Source organism: Anopheles coluzzii, chromosome 2 (genome assembly GCF_943734685.1).
Source record: "Anopheles coluzzii chromosome 2, AcolN3, whole genome shotgun sequence".
Lineage (NCBI taxonomy): Eukaryota > Metazoa > Arthropoda > Insecta > Diptera > Culicidae > Anopheles > Anopheles coluzzii.
Window position 1 is genome coordinate 115,911,694 of NC_064670.1, and position 20,381 is coordinate 115,932,074.

A 20,381-nucleotide genomic window follows, 5' to 3' on the forward strand; every position below is an offset into this window, starting at 1 on the left:
ATGATAAAGACAACGTAAAAGAATGAAAACATAATTAACTCAAAACTACATAAATATGTGTAAAAAATCCAAGACAGTTCTGCACTTAACTAGAACAAACGTAATAAATTAAAATTCAATGTCTTTTGTAACGGTTTTTCAAAGTGTACCGAATGAGCTAACCTGCCATTTTGTACCGAGCCATTTGCTGGCTCGTTTCGAACGCATCCGCTGCCTGACGTTTGACTCGTAAACACAACAAGCTTGCAATCAACAACGTTCGCATCGCGCAGTGGCCCGAGTGAAAAGAGCGAAAATTTCCATCCTAATTGCGACACAATTCGGGCCCGTACTCTCCAACACGGGGCACCGTTCTACCAGAATCCGAAAGCAGAAAAAGTGCAAAAACGTGGTGAAAGGGGCTAGCTACCCCGCGGTTGTCGGTTCAGTGCAGCAGAGCAGGATTGGTTTCGGCGTCACCCCTCCCCTGCCTCAAAGTGAAAGTAGTTAAAACAAATTCCACCTTCCACCCAGCGAGGACAGCGAGATATCTGGGAGGATGATCCCTGTCCGGGAAGGTGTGTCCGGTCGCAAGGGAATCTGTACGAAAATATAAGTTTTTGTTTGTGTGTGTCGCGTTTGTGAGAGTGTGTGTTGCCACGGCGAGGCGCACTGGTTCGGAAGAAGCAAGAGCCCCCATGTTGATGCGTTGTGATATTTTGAGGCCTCCCGGATCTGCGGATCGTGGTGCCTGAAGGGTGCGCTCTGAAAGAAAGTGAATTCCGTGTCCAAATTCCTGCGCGCTTGTAACAAATTGTGGTCACCATCAAATCAAACTCATCGCCAGTCCGTTCGGCGGTGCTGAGGGGCCAGCACCTCTTCGCCGGAAGGATTTGCTTCCGACAGCAGTAAATCCAGTGAAAAATAAGGAGAAAAAAACACCCGTTACACTACTATCGTGTGAGGCCGTGGCAGGCCACCAACGGCACCAAAATTACGCTCAACGCAACGCAACTCTACGCCGTCCTGGACGCCATGGAGCAGGACGAGGAGCAAGTACCCGACATACGGGAGCAAATGTTTCACAACACGGTCCGCGAGCATATCGTAAGTACCACCGGGAGGGGGTAGGGGGACATAAAAGTGGCTTCTATTTGTTTTAGCGTGAACGGGGGTTGCATATTCACGACCACCCCATCGGGAGCATGCAGTTTGGGGTGGGTTTGAAGCTCAAAATTAGGTCACGGTGTCAACGGTGCGGCACAACCGGTGCGGCGAATGGGTGTTGCTGCTCCAGTACGCGGGCAAAGCACATGGTGGGCGCCAAGGAAAAGCCTTAATCCAAGAAGCCACAGCGATTCCATTGCGTAACAACAAAACATCATTGCTCTGGCATAGGAGAACCATTTAATCATAGTCGACTTTGACCTTCGAGCCCGAGGTTCGGTCATCCCGGGATGGAGCGTAATTATAGGCACAAAATACACATGCCAAATCGAAACATAATGTCCCTGTTGCTGTGAATAATCCCCTGCTCGGTGCGGAAAGGTGTAGTATACGACGATAAGACAAAATCTACAAACAATTGGTGTGGCTAATGCTGATAACGATGGCCGTCAGCGGATGCAATTGTGAACACAGATGTTTGCTCGATTCGGATCGGGTTCAGTACTTTCCACCGAAGCAAAACAAGCAGCAAAGCGGGGCACGGAACGTGGACGAGCAGACGGCTACATACTACTTGGCCTGGCACACGAATTAGAAATCAGTTCAGCATATATCGTGTGCTGTGTGCGTCGATCGTGTACCAGCTGCTGGAGAGCGATAGTCCAGTTTCTTCGCTATGCTCCACTCCAAACGCAAACATGTCGGTGTACTTAAGGAGTTGGAGCAGAAGGGGAGGAACTGACCCCCATGTACCACGTATCCGCGTGTTATTCGTTATCGCGCCGGCGGTTGTGGGTGTGTGTGTGTGTGTGTATTACAGAAATTACATGACCAGCTGGATGAGGCACGGTAAGGGGTTTCCTTTTTCTGTTCTGCTCATTTATACCATCCTACCATCCATTTTTTCGTCCCATCATCTACTCGGCATTGTTTTTGGAGGGTGTAGCATCACCAAGGAAACACGTTCCGACCGGCGCTGGGAAAGCTTTTCGATAAAGTGCAGAACAATTTGGTTTTGGCTCTTGCTTCTTTTTTGTGGCCGCCATTCCGTACCCCGTCCGAACCCTTGTGGTGGTGTGGCTTTCTCGGCAGACGGAAGCGCAACGCGTAATTGCAAATATGTGTACCTTTGGACGCACACAAAAGAAGGGTACCGGGTGCCGCCTGCTGTTGCTTTCAACGTCTCGACCTTCATTCGTGTGCTCTCTCCCTTGCATCTATTTCATATACACCGAGAGAGAGAAAGAGAGAGAGAGAAAAAAGCACAACAAAGCGAGTGTTGTTGTACCCCTCCCCTCCCCACGCTGTGAAAATTGGACTGCAAAGCAAATCGGTGTGCTGCTTGGTATGAATTTTAAGGTCGCCTCTAAACACACATTAGGTGTTGTTTTGGGTATGTTTTTGTTAGGCAGGGGGTGGGTGGGAATTCCGATCACGAATGTGGGCAATGCTTTTCGAATGCATCGAAGCATTTTTATCAGTAGGTTAAATTTCCAAAACAAAACCAAAAAACGCCTTACATTTGGGTTATGGCGTGTAGCAATCAATCTCGAACGCGCCGCAGCAACGGTGTGTCTGGCTTACAGTCAAGAATGCCACTTGTAAAATTGATTTAAAGATCGATCGAGATCTCAAGTAGGCGATGACGGCATCGGAAGATCGTAAACATCTCTTTGGGAATTGGATATGATTTTAGCGGGGGAATAGTTTATTGTCTGCATTCATAATTACATTATTAGTTTTGTTTTCAATTGGGCTTCATTTAATTAGTTCAAATGGAGTTTATTTTTTCGTGAAAAGCTTACAAAGCTCCATTATATCAAATACAAATTAATTCTCTTGCTATAATTGCAGCTTGCCCATCTGCCAGGAAGAAAAAAAGAAAAACGCATGCCTATTGTGCGTGAGCCAACGGAATTGCAACCGTTTGAAGTAGTAGCAGGTAGAGAGAGCGAGAGATATTGCACCTGCAACATCTGCTGTGCGGACCAGTTTTCTCTATTTATGCTTTGAAATACCAGCCAGCTGCAATTTTCTAACACGATCGTTTAATTGTTAAAAGTATGATTGCTATCTTGCTATAGCTTCTGCCGATACTTTAAACGTGCAACATTTTCCATGTCAGAATATGAAAAAAAAACGTTTGCATTTGAACATTTAAAAAAATAATTAAACTCAATGATAAATATTTGGGAGTGACGTCATTTTTCAATGATTAACGATGGCGTCGACAGGTACGCTTTTGATGATAGATTTGTTGATGAAGTGGAATTGCTCGCTTCCGTACAACTACAATCCCAAGATACAGCCTCGACCCTTGGAGCGAGAGCCCCGTCACCTATTGCCCCATGTTACATCATGGTTTATCAATCGACTCATCGTAATCTCGACGTCGCGGCGCCGCAGACTCATCTCACGAAGCGCGTTCCCAGTGTCTTTGAACGATAGACGCTAGGCGCAAACCCTTTTTTTACAAAGCCGTACACAGCACGTGGCCTATATTTAGCACCTTTGCGTACTTTCCTTTCCGCAAGTGCTTGTGTGTGTGTGTAGCGCGGGCATCGTAGACACAAAGCTGCACTGGCAAAAGATCACGACAAAAAGAGCGAGAGTGAGTTGCGACCATGATCAACTGTCATTGATCTGTTCGCTTTCGGTCTGCAAGTAGTAATTGTTTTATTTTTGCCGTTTTCGCGTGTCGCACCCTAAGCCCTGCCGCCAGCGGACGATAATGGCGCCTTGCGGTGGGTGTTGTAAAAGCGTCGACAAAATTAGCAACCGCCACACGGCAGTGGCGTCTCGGCAAAACGGAAGAGGGGAAGAAGGGAATGGGGGATTTCTCCTTTCACCAACGCCGGTGTGCACTATCCGGTTGTTTTTGTGGCTGGTTTGGCGGATGAGGTTTTGCACGTTGCATATGATCATGACGGTCTCTAGCGGAGGGATCACATTTCTTCCTTTAGTACGATGCTTTGGCACGGGTGCCAGAGAAGGAAGTGTAAGGAAACAAATTTCCATCGGTTTTATTTTTAATTAATTTTATTGATCCTCTTAAAAAAACACACACCTCTCTCATATATCATCAATTTGAAAAGTCCACCGCTGACGATTGGAATGTGTAAAGATCTCTCGATCAGGCGACTCACACCGTTCCACCGTCACGCGAAAATTATTATCCGCTGGCACTAGACACAGTCCGCTGGCAACATTCACTAGCTGGCCTGTCTGTCGACGATAGAGCCATCTATAGGCGCCGGAGCTACCCTCGGAGCTGCAGAGTGCGATCGTCACCTCCGCTTCTTGCGGTTTATTACCACTGTCCACACCCAGCCAGTGTCCCTCTCTGGCGATCTCTCCCGTTTTGCGGTGAAACCAAATCTGTTGCCCCCCTAACCCATGGCAGTGCAGCAAAGCCAACGAACGATCGCGCATCGGCCAGGTGAGACAGAGTTGGCCGGCTTCGTTTTCATGCCGGATCCAACCCGCCGCCTGCGCCTCGGATGGATCGTCCTGCTCGGGAAACACGTGGTGCAGATACCAGCGAAAAGACTTACAGCCCAACTCACTACGAAGCTGTCGACGAGCGTCGAGATTTACGTTTGATAGCGAGTGTGAAGTTCGCGATGCTAGAAGAGCTCGATAATCGGGATGCAGGCGATAGAGAAATTCGGCATACTCATCCATCCACACTTCAGCAACTCGTAGACTGTTCCTCATCGTTAGGTCCCGTTCCTTGGTGTAGCTCTGTTTTGGGAGAAGAAGCCGATACGATCACTTGCAAACACACAGATACGGAGATGATCATTCAGTAGCATTTACCCCAATGTAGGGATTATTACGCTTCTGGATGTGGGCGACATGGGAACAGGGCACCGTTCGGATCGCTCCACCACACATCCACACCTTGAAGGATAGTTCCATGTTTTCACCACCGTAAACCTGCAGCCCGGGATCGTACCAGCCGAGTTGGGCGAAAAATGCCTTCTCAATGCAGAACAGTCCACCCGCCATAACTGGTGTGTCGAATGGTTCGAGCAAGTTCTGTAAACTAAGCGCTGTTAATAATAATACCCCCTTGGCTCCAATGCGTCACCAAATTCACCTCTTGTGGGACCTGAAGTCGATCGTACCGTGGTCGCCACTGGAAGCTAAGATTCCAATCGAACGCTCCGTACAGTCCACTGGAAGCGCCTACTTGAAGCGCCAATGTGGTCTCGTTCAGCCAATCGATGGTGGGTACTGCGACCACTTTCCTGTTCTCCTGATTGCTGGCCACTAGTTCCAGCAAAGGCTCTAGCCAACCCGCGAGACACTCACAGTGCGCATCGAGGAAGAGCAGGTAGTCGGCCGATGCACGTTTTGCGCCGAAAATTCGTCCCGTAATCAGTCCAAGCCTTTTTGGAGTTCGCAGAATGCGCACCTTGTCACTGTACGGCAGAAAGTAGTCGTCCAGGAATGTTTTCAGTTGTACTGGAGATGAAGAAGCGGTCATTAGTAGGATATGGGCAATGTTTGCAGTACATGAATCTCACCCAAACTGGACCAATCGTCTATCAGCAAGATCTCCTGTACCAGTTCCGGTGGTGTACGGTTCAAAACGGAATGCACAGTACGTAACAGCACCGACAGAGCTTCATCGTGAAACACAATCACAACAGAGACCGGTGGCAATGCTGATCGCTTTCGTTCGCGACACCAGGGATCGCGTACATCGGGCAGTTCCCGCCGCACGGAGATCAAATCCGAAACAAACTGATTGTAACCTTGCCGCTGCCAGCCGAGTGCAATCTGTTCCTGCACGCTGTCCGGTATGTTTCCCTGCTCTTGTGGTAGCGTTACCGGTTCTCCCATGTGTCCTGGTGGGGCATGATGAGCCGTGGCGACATGTTGGGGTGCTTGTTGACGTTTATAGTGGGGCTCGGAAGATACCACCGATACCTGCTGCAACACTGCCCGAGAATATTGATGTACGATAAGCACTAGGGCGATGGCAAGTAGGAAAAGTAGAATCAACTCAGACCGGCACAAGGTGAAGCGGTACGAGGGACCGAACTGGAAAAATGGAATAAAATGGTAGTTAGAGAGTTCTGACAGGAATCAATCTAAGATCTCGCAACACTTACTCTCATATTGAAGCTAAACTTGGGACATGTTTGGAGAAGTGTAACGAAACAGAAGACAAGCTCCCACCAACGCACCGTACCAGACTGGGACTGTAGCATGTGGTCCATTTACTGGCAGGTCCAACACAACCCAAAATAGCACTGTGATGCGTTGATGCTACATCAATGTAATTTACTTGTTTCATGTCGTTGTCTCTTATCTTGAACATTTCGGAAAGGTTGAATCAGTGAAAACAGTACATTTGTTACTGTGCGATAAAACTGCTTCTTGATGTTGGTGGGTCTCTCAAACTGTAGTTGAATGTTGAAGTGTAACAGTTTATGTAGGGAAATTAACCTCGCATATCACTAGCCAACAAAGCTGTTCATTCACTAGACACCTAAGTCAACGTGTGCCGGTGCTATCGTTAGCTTATATCGCTTATCACTGCCATACGTGGCCGGTTGTGCGCTTTGTCCTCGTGCCATATTACAACCAGTGTGTCGCTTAGCTGTCCATTTGCTTTGCAGCTGTCCCTTCTTGCCACCTCTTCACGGCGTATCTATGCCTTCGGGGTTATAAAGTGCGATCTAAAGCTGCAAAATATAGTTCAATCGGTATGTGTTTTTGTAATGGTTTTGCGCCTAGAAAGAGGTAAACAATGTTCTGTGCATTTACCGATGAGAAGCAGCATCATATTCAAAACATACACACACATACACAGTCCGTGACGTTGCAGTACAGTTCGATACACGTGGCATCTCTGCTTGAAAAAGGGTTGGGCTGTAAACAAATTTAGAAAATGTAAACACATATCACTTCATTTACATGCTCCTCACAGCTGTGATGGAACGACGGGAGTTGTGAGCCCGAAACATAAAGGTTTTGTTTACTACAAACGTTTTGGCCGGACGTAACTCGTTGATATGACGTGGTGTTCTCTTTGTTTGGTAAACAGAGCCGACACTTGGCCATTGCGCGGCTGGAAAACGGAGCGTCATGTGCTTTGTGCCGTGCTTCCTCGAGCACGTGTAGCAAACTGATCGTAATCTTGATGCAAAAACTGTAACTGATATAGGAAACCGATAAGTACAACGATGTGCTTAGTGATGTTATTCTTCAAATTTGCTTTGTTTTCATTCTGATTGATAAAAACAAAAGGTTAGTTGGGTTATTGAGCTTACAATTAATCTTATAGATCTGTTGTAACAAACTTCCCCATTTATTCCCCATTCCGTTCTTGGCCGTTTTTCTTTCATTTCAAGAATGGAATGTGAAGCGAAGCGCACAAAATCACCCCTATATACGACCGTGTAACCCCTCTCTTTGTGTTACATTTCTTTTTTTCACTTACTTGTGGAATCTGATTCTCTTCCCTTCTTGCTGCGAGTTCTCTCCCTGCGTTTTGTGCGCCACAACCATTGTCCAGCGCATTAGAATGTCGCAGCAGCTTCCGGCAGCTTGACACGCACAGCCTTTTCTCGCTGTTGCGTACTAAAAACACGTGTGCGTTACACGTACAATCACGGCGCAGTAGCTTCAAACAAAGTATGTCATGAATTTTCCCAGTTGTAACATTTCGTTCCTTGTTCTAATATTGCTTTTCATTCTGTGATAAGAAAGCATTGCAGGGACATTTATCTTAGTATGGTCATATTTTTATTATGATTTTAAAAATATTTTCGAACTTCTCGCAAAACTCCAAACCAGCAAAAAAGAGGAAAAGGGTTGTCAAGTGCAGCAGCAGTTAATGACCGTCGCCACTTATTGCAGCAATGGCACAATGCAGCAATTGTGTCCTACGGTTAGAGTGCGGTTCCGCTTCTAGGTACGCTTGGTACACACCTCACAATGAGCGGGTTTGTTTATTTTTAAACTCAGTCTCCCCGCTATTTGGCAACCCGAAGCATCTATGCTTTAGATAATCTTACCCCACCACTGGACCCGGGGTCAATGTTTCGGTACCGTTCGTGTACTACTTTTGGTCAATCAGCGTGACACATGCCATGCGACGGCCAAACGAAAGCGAATCGTGTTTAATGCTTGTTGCACTACTCCCTCCGCCCCGGCTGGCGCTTTTATCATCATCTAATACCCATGCGTGCGCTGATCGTAGCTCGCAGTGGCTAGTGCAAGTGTGCCTTGCACACACACGATACAGCTACTACCACACTCTTGTACGTATTTCATCAATCCGCTCTCCGCAATGGCTTTCCGAAACTACACCGACCGAAGCATCTGTAGATTTGAAGCGAACACAAAAATGGAAACAAATGCATTCCAGTGCATTCCACGTTACACTGTATGTGTGTGTACTGCGACGCATGCAACCACTCGCAGCGTGATCCATTCCTTCCATGTGCCCATGTCCGCAAACGGATTCCGCGCAGATTGCGTATGACGAACCCAGTTGCGACGGATCGAAACCATTTTCGTATGTTTTATTTTGATGTTGGAGAAAAAAAAGAAGCAACAAATGGCAACAGCACAGCTATCGGCGGTATGCGTGCAGCATTTTATGGTGGTTGCATCGTTTACGGTAGGACTAAGTTTTACATGCAAACACGAAAAGGTGCAAGATTTATGAATGGTGATGGGTTCGTTCGGTTTGTGTGGCATGCAACTGCAAGAAACGCAGCCGATGTTTGATCGTGTTGTTTTTATTCATCTATTTTTAGCACACTGCTGGAATGAGCTTTGATTTGAATGCAATCGCGTTTTGGGACGACGTTTTGTAGCGTTTTGTAGAGTTCCCTATGTCACTCACTGCCGCAAAAAGGGTGAATGCACTTTGGAAGAGTTTGGTGCAGTGGGAATAGTTCCTTAAAGATTCTTTTGACCAGATAGTGGTAATGTTTTCGAGTTAAAGACTACCAAATTCTATGTCTGATAAGGTTTAGTAGACAGTAATTTTTAATGCAAAAACCCCAAGCGTTTCTATCCTTAACCGGGCAATAATCCCAATAGAAGGTCTGCAGTGACGGAATCGCAACCCCGTATGCAAGCGGAGTAAGTAAACGCTACACTGTTCTTAGGGAAGAACGGAACTGACTTTATTCATTCATATCAGCGTAGCCGTTCTACGCCGCTATCTTACTCTAGCGATGCCTAATCCTAATTTTCCTAATCCTAGTTTCCTTATGCCCTATGTCCTTATCATGAATACCCCCACCCTTATTTTAATGTGGCTTCTATGCCCACGCACTTTACGCGCGCATCCTAATTACTAACACTACTTAAACTACTAATCGCACAAGCTGTCCTAATCTATAAAGTGGGCGTGGCCTTCCTATCTAATCCTATGCTATAGTTCATCCTACTTCCGAATTCATCCTAGTTCTAGTCTTAATCCTAATTAGTTCATTTCTATTTTTAGACCTTGTTCATTTCTGTCGGCGACAGTTTCACTGGCTACGTCGCAGTTTAGGGTCCTATTCCTTATCACTCTCTCGGGAAAGAACTGAACTGATAATACACGATTAATGGAAGTGAGACTGTGAATGAAAGGAAAAATACGCTTATTCAGCAGTGTCCTATTTTTAGATTGCAAATCAGAGTGAAATCTGAACCGTTTTCACCTCATTTCATTATGTATATACACGCTGTTATCTGTTGTTATAAAAGAGTGTAATTTCATATTACAGATTGATCGTCAAATATTAAAGAAATTAATGAAAATTACCCTCAAATAAGTGTGAGAAACATCCGCTTATCTAATGAAATCAATGTTCAATCGAACTGTACTACAATTCCTGCCCGCTGCTATGTGTGGTATCCCAAAAACACGATCCAAAACGGGATTTACTTTAAATTCATCATCACCCAACCGTTACGAGCTTTTTAAGCTTCAACCGCTCAAAAAACCGCTATTACATACACTTGTAAAACATGCTCAAAAATGTAATTGCCAAAAAAACGTGTACTTCCTCCCCTACACTCAGCTCATTCCATCAGCACTTCCTACACAACAAACAAATTCCCCAAAACTACGCAGAACGCCAAAAAATGGGGAAATACTCATCATCAAACAAATCATAAACCTCCTTACATAAATAAAACCTTCCTTCAATACAAAAAAAAGCAACGCTTCTCCTCCCAGTTGATCGTTCTGTAAACAAATCATGCTTGGTGGCCCAATGGCACGTGACCACGAGGGGGCGGCACGCATTCTTCATTTTTCGGGTTGGTGATGGTCCATAAACGGAGTGTCTCGCATCAACGAATCGAATGGAGTGTGTGCTGTACCTCCAAAACAACGTTGCGTGACGATTTGTGGGGTTCTTTTTTCGAGCGTTGTTAGTTACTGTGTTTGCTCAAATATTTGTTAAGCAATTTGGGTATTTGGGTAGGCTATCATTTTATAGGAGAATCGTCGGCGTCTGGCGACATTGAATTGACGATCAGACGGTGTCGATAAGTCTAGACGCGTCGCAGACATGCTGGTTGATGTTATACTTATACTTGGGGCAAATTCTTCACTGAACTATCTGGATCTTCTTATTTTTTTCCATGCTTAATCGAAATCATGAACCAAATTCGAAGCAGAGCTTTCGCGGTTCTCCACAACAATTGCTCGCAAAAGTGCAATTCAAAACCGTTTAGCAAAATCCACTCCGATTGCTGCTCCAGCTTCACCAGCCCCAAACGTTTCCAGCCATAATTTGGGTAGCATAATAGCAATAGTTTGATTTGCGTGTTTTTTTTTACTTCTCCCGTGGATTGTACGCTGCATAACGGTCGGGAATCGGGACAAGATCGTGCAAGATCGCGAGCTGAAAACGTTCGTTGTGGTTGTTGTTGCCCGGTAACCGTTCAAGCGGCACAACAACGGCAGCAACGAAACAAAAAGAAAAAAGAAAATAAGAGTCAGAAAATAAACGGCCACTTCCTCCGTTAGCATTGATTGTGCAGAGGCTGTAACGTCGTGCGACGATCGCGAAGACGCGAGAGGACAAGCTGCAGTGGTTTTTCCCGTTACACCCGGTGCGGTTTGGTGCAGTTATTAAAAAAAAACCTGATTTACTTAAGCACCAAACGTCAGCATAATTACCACGCTTGATTGTATTCTAACCCACCAAATTATGAGGTTTCGTAAAATCCCGAAAAGAGAAATCCCGGCTCCCAACTGCTGCTGCGGGGGATGGAATGTAGGTAATCAATGCTACTGCTGCTCCAACCAACAAAACACTGGAAACGAGAGTCAGTCGTCAGCCAAAAATAGCAACTTGCAGGGCCGTTCTTCGCCCCCCAATGGAGCGGAACTGTCGCGACAAGCCCCAGTTTCGCCTACTGCGATGTTGGGTGATGCAGGCAAGCCTGTTTTTAGTGCAGCTCTACATGGGTGAAGAATGCATGTGGTTTCATGCTGGAATGGGACGGGCTTGGGAGATCGTTAGCGAGTGGTGGCGGCGGATGGAAAGTTGATGCACGATTGATTGTGGATGAGGATCATTGCACTCGCAAACGATTGTGCAATTGTGCTGTACGATCATGGAGCGGGGGAAGTGCTTTAAATGCGTTAAATGGGGCGTGACTCCATGGCGTTTGTATTGAATCGATTAAAAAATGGATAAAAATCATTGATAAATATATCTACCGAAGGCTCAATTATAATGACAATTTAACTTACTTTTTTTCTCTTTTCTTTGCAGATCTTTATGTTGCTGTTTCTGTTGCTTTACCTTGGAAGCTATGCACTGATCATTCGCTTCCGGAGGCGCGATCGTGACGATCTGTTTGCTCCCGATGAGGACGAAATCACTGTGTATCGCATTAGGTAACTTATATAAACGTTTAATCTTGCCTCTCAGGGCCGGTCTCGTGGTCTAGACGGTAACGCGGTATGATTTAGCAACGATGGACGATCTGCGATCAAATCTCGTTTGGACTAGATAATTGTATTTAATCACGATCTTAATTTTATTCAATTATTAGGATGACTACAAAATGAAAAACTGATTAAATTACTGTAAAATCTCTAAACATATTTAGTACAAAATACTCAGTACAATCGCTGAAAAGTATAACATAGTACCCATAAAATTAGTAGTAGCTCGACTAAATACTTCGTACTTTTCGTCTGTTAACGCTATAGAACATTGATTTTAGCTTGTTCCTATGTTGTCTAAATCTTTACAAAAAATAGCCTTGTGTTTCAGAACTATAGGTTGCGCGTCATTCGTGTTGCACATTTGCATTCCTTCCGGCCAACCCACTGCCGCCTATTGTTGTTGTTCTGCTTCACTAACTCATTGTACGCTTATTCTTTTGTCTGTTCTATGCTGCAACCCCGCCAGCTTATGGTTGTGCACGTTCTCCCTGGCCGTGGCCGTGGGTGCCGCTCTGCTGCTGCCGATCTCCATCGCAAGCAACGAGGTGCTCATCCTCTACCCGAACAGCTACTACGTGAAATGGTTAAACAGCTCGCTAATACAAGGTATGTGCGCCGCCCTCTCCACCAAAAAAAAAACCCCACAACATGACAACATAATGTGATTCTTTCTTTTTGTTTCCTCACAACAGGGCTCTGGAACTACGTATTTCTGTTCTCGAATCTGGCGCTGTTTGTGCTGCTCCCGTTCTCCTACCTGTTTACCGAGTCGTCCGGTTTTAGCGGCCACAAGAAGGGCATCATGGCGCGGGTGTACGAAACGTTTACCGTATTTTCGCTGCTCGCGTTCATCGTGTTTGCGACGACGTACGTCATATCGGCGCTGCGCGACCCGGACCGCAACACCTTTCAGGCACTGTTCAGTAAGTGTTCAGTGTGTAGTCAGCCTCACTGACTGACTTGTTTGCATTGCTTGATTTAATTCATTTGTTCTTTCTGTATCTTATCCCCCCCCCCCCCGCTCCTTCAACAGATTTAGCCAAATGTCATCTGCCATTCTTGTACTCGTGTGTGTCCTTTTTAGGTGTACTGTTACTATTAGGTAAGTGAATGTGTTTTCCTCTTGCTTCTTGTTTCTCTTTTTTCTCAATACGCTTGTTTTTACGTACCTTCGTCATCAAAAGCTGTGATTATATGTAATGCGTTTCGTACGCAAACCATTGTTACGCCACGAAGCCATTGTTACAGCATGTAATCGACACAGCCGAGGGACAATGACAATGCCAGAACCACATCCGAATAATGTGGCGTACAACAGCGAAAAAAAGCAGCGAAATACTTGCGCAAGAGTGTAATAGAATATTTCAAGCCTGGTGTAAGGTGTCCGTTTTGTGGTTTGGTGCTTTGGAATTCTAAAAGCATCCAGATTTCATTCTTATGCAGGTCTTACTGGGATAATAAGGCGTCAGAGATTATGAAACAGATTTTTTCATGCATCTTGTAATGAATTTCCTCTATTTTAAAGTAGTTTTGAAATTCCCTTTTATAAACAACGTACTTGAAATATGCTGTCTAACCCCGCAGACAATTTTGTCACAAGTCAATCAACATTGCGGCGTCAAAATTGGCAAAATTGAACCTCCTTTTGCCAGTGGTTCAACCCCGCACTAGACCTTGTCTGGTGGTGGGTTCCTTCTCCTCCCTCTAAAACCCAATGATGGATGTCTACGGCAATAGGGCTGCGACGCCCGGTTAGGCTACGTCTCTTGCTAGCGCTCTGTCTGCGGCGCTATACGGCGCGGCACGGTAGCGCAACAAAAGTTTAATCAATAAACATGTAAACAAAACGCGCATCAACCGCAAAAACCACTCCCAGACTTGGTCGGACAATTCATCACCAAGCTCCAAACGGTGCGGGGATCCTTTAGTTGCAATGTAATGGAAGTGGCGTGTGGAAAAATCAAATTATACGCTACCATTTCTTTTTAGTCAGCCAGTGGAGGCGTTCTGTGGTTTAAAACATTGCAGAGAGATATGTGGGGTGGGATACATTGTGAACATTGCATATTCAATACCAGGGAATTGCTTTATTTTACTGTACAAAGAGCGTGCTTGATAGAATTGCAAATGGACCCAACTGCTGCGGCCGTGCTTTTACTCCTCTAGCCTTCCGATAGCTCTCCGGAAGACGTCGATTGTACATCGTCCATGGGCAAAGGCTTCGTAGCTAACCGATGATCTACCGCTGCCGCTGCTCCAGCAGTCACATCCGTCTCTTCAGCCCTCTCTCCGGACTGCTCACCAGCCTCCATCGGCTCGTCTCCCGCCGCCACAACAACCTCCCCGGTGGCCGCTTTACCCTCAATTTCGCGCACTATCCGATCGATGTACGGCAGCTCCCGTGGATTGTGCTTCCGTGCTTCGGCCACACTTTTCTCGTACGCTTTCATCTCCCCCAGCCGGTAGTATCCTTGGGCGCGGAAAATCCACGACCGCAAATTTTTCTCGTCCAGCTTGCTGAGCACAAAGTCACAGTCGATGATCGCCCGCTTGTACAGCTCGATGCGTATGTACGCCAGCGCCCGGTTGTTGTACAGTATCGGGCTGTCGCGTATTTGATCGATCGCTTTCGAGTACATGTTGATCGCCTGCTCGTATTCGGCGCGCCGAAACGCCCGGTTGCCGGCCCGCCTTAACCCCTGGGCGACCTGCTCCCGTTCGCGCCGCTCGGTCGCACGTCTTGCCGCGTCGCGTTCGATTTCCGCCATAAAGGCGTACTTGTCCTGCATCGGCTGCTCGAGCGGCGGATCGTCCGCGGCGTCTTTGCGGTTGATAACGGTGCGTTCTTGGTTTACGCGCACGATAAAGTTTTCCACATTTGTTTCGTCCTTTTTCTTCGTCGCACTATCGGTGCCAAGAAATCTGTCGATATACATCGAAACACGAAGGAAGAGCGTTGAGCAGTAGACAGACAAATACGAATGACGTTTTGCACTTACTGGTCGGCGAATGCGACACCCATCTGCTCCTTGGCTTTGTCGCCGCTGGTCATTAGGTTGAGGATTCGCATCACCTCATCCACCTTGCTTAGACCTGCCTCAAACGCTTCTTCGTCCTCTTTGGACATCATTTTGATGGACGCACGTTTTGCACACTACTGTGAGCCACGAACTGAAAATGATCCACCCAGGCGCCTCGTTGGTACCTTGTCGACTGTCTAGGGTGCAAGGACAAGCAGGTTGCTCTTGCCTGCCTGCGCGTTGTTAACTACACAACGATTCGCTTGTTGATTGGTGGAAGCCACCGCCCAAGGGCTGCTAAATGCGAAGTTCGTCACCGTAGCAACGTAGTGCGACTGTTGTTCCCCTGTGATGGAGTTGGTAACCACTGCTACTGTCTGGTTGGAAGGCTGCTTCCTTCTAAAAAAGGGATCCGCTTACAACTTGTCCGCACTTGTCTTGTGAACTTGTCCGCTGGATTCCTTTTTTAATGTATTTCATTATCAAAATTGATTGATTTTTTATAAAATCATAACTACAATTCTAACGCATGTTTCCCATTCGCTTTCTTTCAGTTTGCACCCCGATGGGTTTCGTAAGACTGTTCGGTGTGGTTGGCAAAGTGCTGGTAAAGCCAAACCTGTTACGCGACGTGAACGAAGAATTCCACGCCTTCAACATAGAGGAGGCCACTGTCAAGCGCAAGCTGGCGAATGCCAATCTTAATATAGGTAAGAGTTTGCTAGCACGAGAATCGTTGCATGTAAAGCAACTAACACAATTTACCCACTATTTTCCATCTTCCAGAGCTAAGGAGCGTAACAACGATAGACCTAACGCCTGCCAAACTTTGCTCCGGGCTGGATGATTTGTATCAAATCAAACCAGCCACCAATGGCAGCCCGACGAGCGAATCGGTCAAGCTGTTTGAAAGACTGAGAGAGCTAGAGTCTGAACGTAAAGTGCTCGGTAAGCGTTTCCGGACACTCCATTGCTGGCGATCCGTTTCTAATTAACCGTGCTCTCCATTCTTCTGTCCCATCAGATAAGCAACGCAGCTCTTCGGCGCTTCAGAGGAATCTGGTCTATCCGATAGCGATGCTGCTATTGCTGATACTAACCGGCATTACGGTGCTGCTGGTCGTGCAGAACACGCTCGAGCTGCTGATCGGCATCAAGGCAGTGCCGTTGAGCACCAGGGTAAGGTTACTATTACACAATTCCTCAAACTGTTTATGCTCATCCGAGGGTTTCTTTCGTCTTACGTTGTGCTTTTAGCAATTTACACTCGGCATCACTTCCCTATCGAAGCTGGGACCGCTGGGTGCCACGCTGGAGGTGTGCATTATCACCTACCTAGGCGTCACGTCCACCGTCGGGCTCTACACGATGCCGTTCATGCGTAACGTGCGGCCCCAGCGGCGCAACACATCACTGGCGCAGCTGATAGCAAACTGTGGCCTCGTGCTTATTCTTAGCTCTGCGCTACCACTGCTTGCGCGTATTCTAGGTAAGTATTACTAAAGAAAGCCGCCATGATTTACACGTTTACTAAAATGCGATGCATTTTTTCCTTTTTTCCAGGTATTACAAATTTCGATCTGCTGGGCGATTTCGGCCAGATCGAGTGGCTCGGCAACTTTCTGATCGTGCTGCTGTACAACGTGGTGTTCGGCACGGCGGCCACGCTCTGCCTGTTCAACAAGTTCACCGCGACCGTGCGGCGAGAGCTGTGTGCTCGGTTAGTGGAGAATTATTTCATCTTTCTTAGCTACCTTACGTTCATCATCAACTGAATGGTGATGCTCGCTGCCTTCCCCCCTCCCCCACGTACGCTCGATGCAACGCGTATACGCAAATGCTTTCATTTCGGGGCGGGTGTATTTGGGGTCATTGGTTTTGACGCCCCATGGCGTACGAACAACCAGCACCGCCACAAAGACGAAACTACTACTGCCATTAAAAGAAGGGAGCTGATATATAAGCAAGCTTCTGCCCGCTATCCCATACATTCGTCCTAGCACACATTCGGTGTAGATTGTAGTGGAAAGAAGACGCACACCACTAACTATTAGCACGCAGCGACCGTATAGGCGCTTTTGTGGGATCGCTTTCTGACTGTACTTATTTTAGTTCGTGAATCATTCACCTTCTCGCCCATCGCTTCGCTTGCGCCGGTGGGAGCGAATTATTTAATCTTTAACCTTATCCCTTTCCGGACAGGGGTTCGAATAATTATTTATTAACTTGTTCATTTGTCCATCGAATATTTATCCTATCTTCATCGTAAAACGTTGTCACTGTCATTGTTTTTTGTTTCCTCTGTGTGAGTGTACTGTAGCTCACTGACAGCATTCATATTAATTCCATTAATTCCATGATATTATGCTTCATATTGCTCGGTGCGTGCTACCATGCAGTCGCATTTTAAGATTGAAAAAAAACGTATAATTCCTCCTGCTTCTGGTAGAAAGTAGTAGAAAAGGATAATCGCATAATAAAAAAACCATATCGTGTTTGTGTGTCGCGTGCGCACACACACACTTGAACCAAGCAAACTTGATACTCACGTGATAAATTACTGGAATGGATGAAAAGACCGACAAATCTAGTCTATAAAATGTGCGGAGAAAGAGTTTATAGTAGGAAGAACGAAAGCCCATGTGTGATCTGACACTGTTTGCCACTTGTCGACTGCTTTTTGTTTGCCAGAACTGAGATTATTAGGGCATAAGGCTGAAGGAAGTGGTTAGGAAATATAAATAACGCACACAAACGTAAATCGACCAGTTAAAACATTTCCCAGAATATTATAGCTATTACAAAGATAGTACTGCCCTGCCCCCGCCGGTACACTTGGCAATGTTTTCAGTGTTTGCCCAAAAGCAAAAAGAAAGGACAATAAGTTTTGTTGTGTAGGTGAAATTAATTTAACAAAAAAAAGAAACACAAGAATTAGTCAAATAAATAGTAAATGCAGAATTGTTGCACACTATAATGCTCTCTTGTGACACGGTAATTGTGTGATTGTAGTTTGAAAACATTTATATCTGTATCACACCACGCTTAGATTGCTTGTGATTTGTAGCTTGTGATTGATTGTACTACATTTTGTCTTCAAAACTAACCCTTTCTCCTAACATTTCACTTCATATCGCACAAACATGTAATTTTAACAAATCCCTTCCTCTTACTGTTTTTTTGTGTTCACTCATCTTTTCTTTCTCTCTCTCTCTCTTTCTCCTCTTTGCAAATGTTTTACCTGTTTCATCTTTACGTTCGATCATGGCGGCGTTCACTAAAACCCTTCGTGTAATTGGAAACTCAAAACAATGGTCGCAGATTAAAAGCATTGTTTGACTACAGCAGCCACATTGAGCTGAGCATTGCTCAAAATGCTGGCCAGCTGAATCATCTGCATCCAGCGGCGTTACCGCAGCATCATCAAAACCACCACCACCATACCGTTCAGCATCCCGCATCATCATCCGTTGCGACTGAACCGAACGATGGTGCGGCTAGCACAACACCACCGGAACACTTTATTGCGGTGGAACATGCAAACAGCACTGTGCATCATCGTGGCCATGCGCACGTGGCTACCGGCAGTAGCACGATTGACACCAAAGAGCAAGCAACAGCAGCAGCACGGTTGACGCTTACCAACGGGGGCGCAGATCATGCGGATGTTAAAAAGACACGTTGAAGACGGATGTGTGGTAGCAGCCATTTCCAAAGCAAACAAATGACCCGCAAAAACCTGCTCTCGATAGTTGGATTCTCGCACCGCGTGAAACCCAGTGAAACCAACCCATTCAGTAAGATATTTGTAAGAAGTCGCTGTTGGTGCCGTTCCGTGCCGTACGAGCCATCCTGATCCGCCGACCTGATTGCACGAATGCAGCTAAATCTAATATATTATTACCATCTGCCATTTAAGTGATATTATGACTCCCCTTTCAATCGGGATATTATTTCTCATGGCTGTATAATGATGAGTTTTTCCTTCACACTTTTTCTTCGCTCCCTTTTACGCATTAAGGCCGAGGTACATTGTCCGTACTCGATTATTAGTGTAATTTCGATCACCACTAGCGCATCTGGCGGCGGCTGACCGAAGCTTTTTTTAGTCGAAGATCAAAGTCGTGCCGGATCTCAAATTAAAGTAGTTTTTTCACCGTTTTTTCGATGCGAAAATGGCTGAAATACTTGCACAATATATTTATCTATCAATTACAAAGCTTTTCCTGTCCAGTTTAAGCAAAAAACATGGAAAAATAACATATTTTCTGAAGCGGCTCCAAATTGTTTGGCAAAATGCTTCGGCCAGTCGGCGCCAGATGCGCTAGTGGCGAAATAGAAATTACACTAGCGAGTACGGACAATGTACCCCGGCCTTTAGGTTTAGATTTTATCAAACGACAAAGCTACTCAACATACACACACACACAAACTAAAAAGTACGATCCCTGTATCTCTCATGCGTATAATGCAGTCCGTGTGTGTGCACGCGCAACATATTAAACATAAATATCTATATGAAGTAAGCAAAAAAACAGTGAACAAATAAGGTCTATTTCCCGCTAGCTAATATCACACGTTCTTTTTCGAAGCAAGCAACCGGGTGAGTCCTTCGAAATTTCTGCCATTCCCTTCCAGCTGTGTAAACGCGGGTACGTAAGTGATCACTCAGTCAAAACGGTACCAAAACGGTTTAAAAATGTTTCGTTTCCGTCCCCTATTTTTGAGTCGGAATTTCGCAGTAGGTAGCAAAGCGTATGATGATGACCTTGCTCTTGAAATCCTTCAGTCTTTTACCTGCAGCATCGATGCAGCCGTCCCTTCGAACAGGTATAAACCCCGGATCCGAAGGGATAGTATACGAACACGACGAAAAAGAAAGGGGTGCGAAAAACCAACCAAAAATGAATACAACAAAAAAACACGTTAAAAGGGAATGATTTAAAGGGTACGAAAATTGAAGCCCAACAGAAGCGCTGAGAAGGTAATTTTGGTTTAAATTTCTTCCATATGTTTAAATGAGTAAAATCCTCATACGTTCTCTTTTCGCTCCAGGCTCCCCTAAACGAACTCGCATACGATGATGACGATGAACATTGCCGCCGACGACATTTAAACATCGTTTCACCCCTTCAACTCCCGGGCGACCCAGGGGGGGACTTGGCACTGTGTATTGGTTAGCTGGTAGTGCGTCACGAGCGCTATGCAACCCCCCCTTCCCAACGTCATCATCCCCTGCAGCGTGCTACCCACCCTCCCCCAGTGTCGGGTCATCGCATATT

General features: G+C 45.9%; 3 protein-coding genes across 5 annotated transcripts; 1 reads left to right on the top strand and 2 right to left on the bottom strand.

The window, feature by feature from the left end:
• The first annotated feature begins 195 nt into the window (after positions 1-195).
• On the top strand, positions 196-20,351 carry LOC120948589 (protein Lilipod). 2 transcript variants are annotated; one of them, XM_040365109.2, is made up of 11 exons: positions 196-1,086; positions 11,901-12,025; positions 12,546-12,685; positions 12,772-13,002; positions 13,113-13,181; positions 15,654-15,809; positions 15,886-16,047; positions 16,124-16,278; positions 16,357-16,588; positions 16,663-16,819; positions 18,421-20,054. In XM_040365109.2, the coding sequence occupies exons 1-11, from the start codon at positions 1,015-1,017 to the stop codon at positions 18,782-18,784; spliced, it is 1,863 nt and encodes a 620-aa protein (XP_040221043.2). In that variant the 5' UTR covers positions 196-1,014; the 3' UTR covers positions 18,785-20,054. The 2 variants fall into 2 exon arrangements, with proteins under 2 accessions (XP_040221043.2, XP_049461898.1); XM_049605941.1 differs by lacking the exon at positions 196-1,086 and adding an exon at positions 1,567-1,995 and having other exon boundaries at positions 18,421-20,351.
• On the bottom strand, positions 4,164-7,309 carry LOC120948588 (putative polypeptide N-acetylgalactosaminyltransferase 9). Of its 2 annotated transcripts, XM_049605939.1 has the most exons (7): positions 7,150-7,309; positions 6,928-7,032; positions 6,270-6,845; positions 5,679-6,198; positions 5,249-5,616; positions 4,966-5,187; positions 4,164-4,890 (listed from the first exon to the last, which is right to left on the bottom strand). In XM_049605939.1, exons 3-7 carry the CDS (start codon positions 6,375-6,377, stop codon positions 4,219-4,221), a joined length of 1,890 nt encoding a protein of 629 aa, XP_049461896.1. In that variant the 5' UTR covers positions 6,378-6,845; positions 6,928-7,032; positions 7,150-7,309; the 3' UTR covers positions 4,164-4,218. The 2 variants fall into 2 exon arrangements, with proteins under 2 accessions (XP_049461896.1, XP_049461897.1); XM_049605940.1 differs by having other exon boundaries at positions 6,928-7,309.
• Positions 13,201-15,646, bottom strand: LOC120948590 (RNA polymerase II-associated protein 3). Its single transcript, XM_040365110.2, has 2 exons — positions 15,079-15,646; positions 13,201-15,001 (listed from the first exon to the last, which is right to left on the bottom strand). The coding sequence occupies exons 1-2, from the start codon at positions 15,207-15,209 to the stop codon at positions 14,242-14,244; spliced, it is 891 nt and encodes a 296-aa protein (XP_040221044.2). The 5' UTR covers positions 15,210-15,646; the 3' UTR covers positions 13,201-14,241.
• Positions 20,352-20,381: the final 30 nt, after the last annotated feature.

Coding starts and splice junctions, on each gene's coding strand:
- LOC120948589 (XM_040365109.2), top strand. CDS start 1,015: ATGGAGCAGGACGAGGAGCAAGTACCCGACATACGGGAGCAAATGTTT. Junction 16,279..16,356: donor CAGTGCCGTTGAGCACCAGG/GTAAGGTTACTA, acceptor TTGTGCTTTTAG/CAATTTACACTCGGCATCAC. Junction 16,820..18,420: donor CGGCGAGAGCTGTGTGCTCG/GTTAGTGGAGAA, acceptor CAATGGTCGCAG/ATTAAAAGCATTGTTTGACT.
- LOC120948588 (XM_049605939.1), bottom strand. CDS start 6,377: ATGGACCACATGCTACAGTCCCAGTCTGGTACGGTGCGTTGGTGGGAG. Junction 5,188..5,248: donor GACTTCAGGTCCCACAAGAG/GTGAATTTGGTG, acceptor CTTAGTTTACAG/AACTTGCTCGAACCATTCGA. Junction 4,891..4,965: donor GTAATAATCCCTACATTGGG/GTAAATGCTACT, acceptor CTCCCAAAACAG/AGCTACACCAAGGAACGGGA.
- LOC120948590 (XM_040365110.2), bottom strand. CDS start 15,209: ATGATGTCCAAAGAGGACGAAGAAGCGTTTGAGGCAGGTCTAAGCAAG. Junction 15,002..15,078: donor GGTGTCGCATTCGCCGACCA/GTAAGTGCAAAA, acceptor GTATATCGACAG/ATTTCTTGGCACCGATAGTG.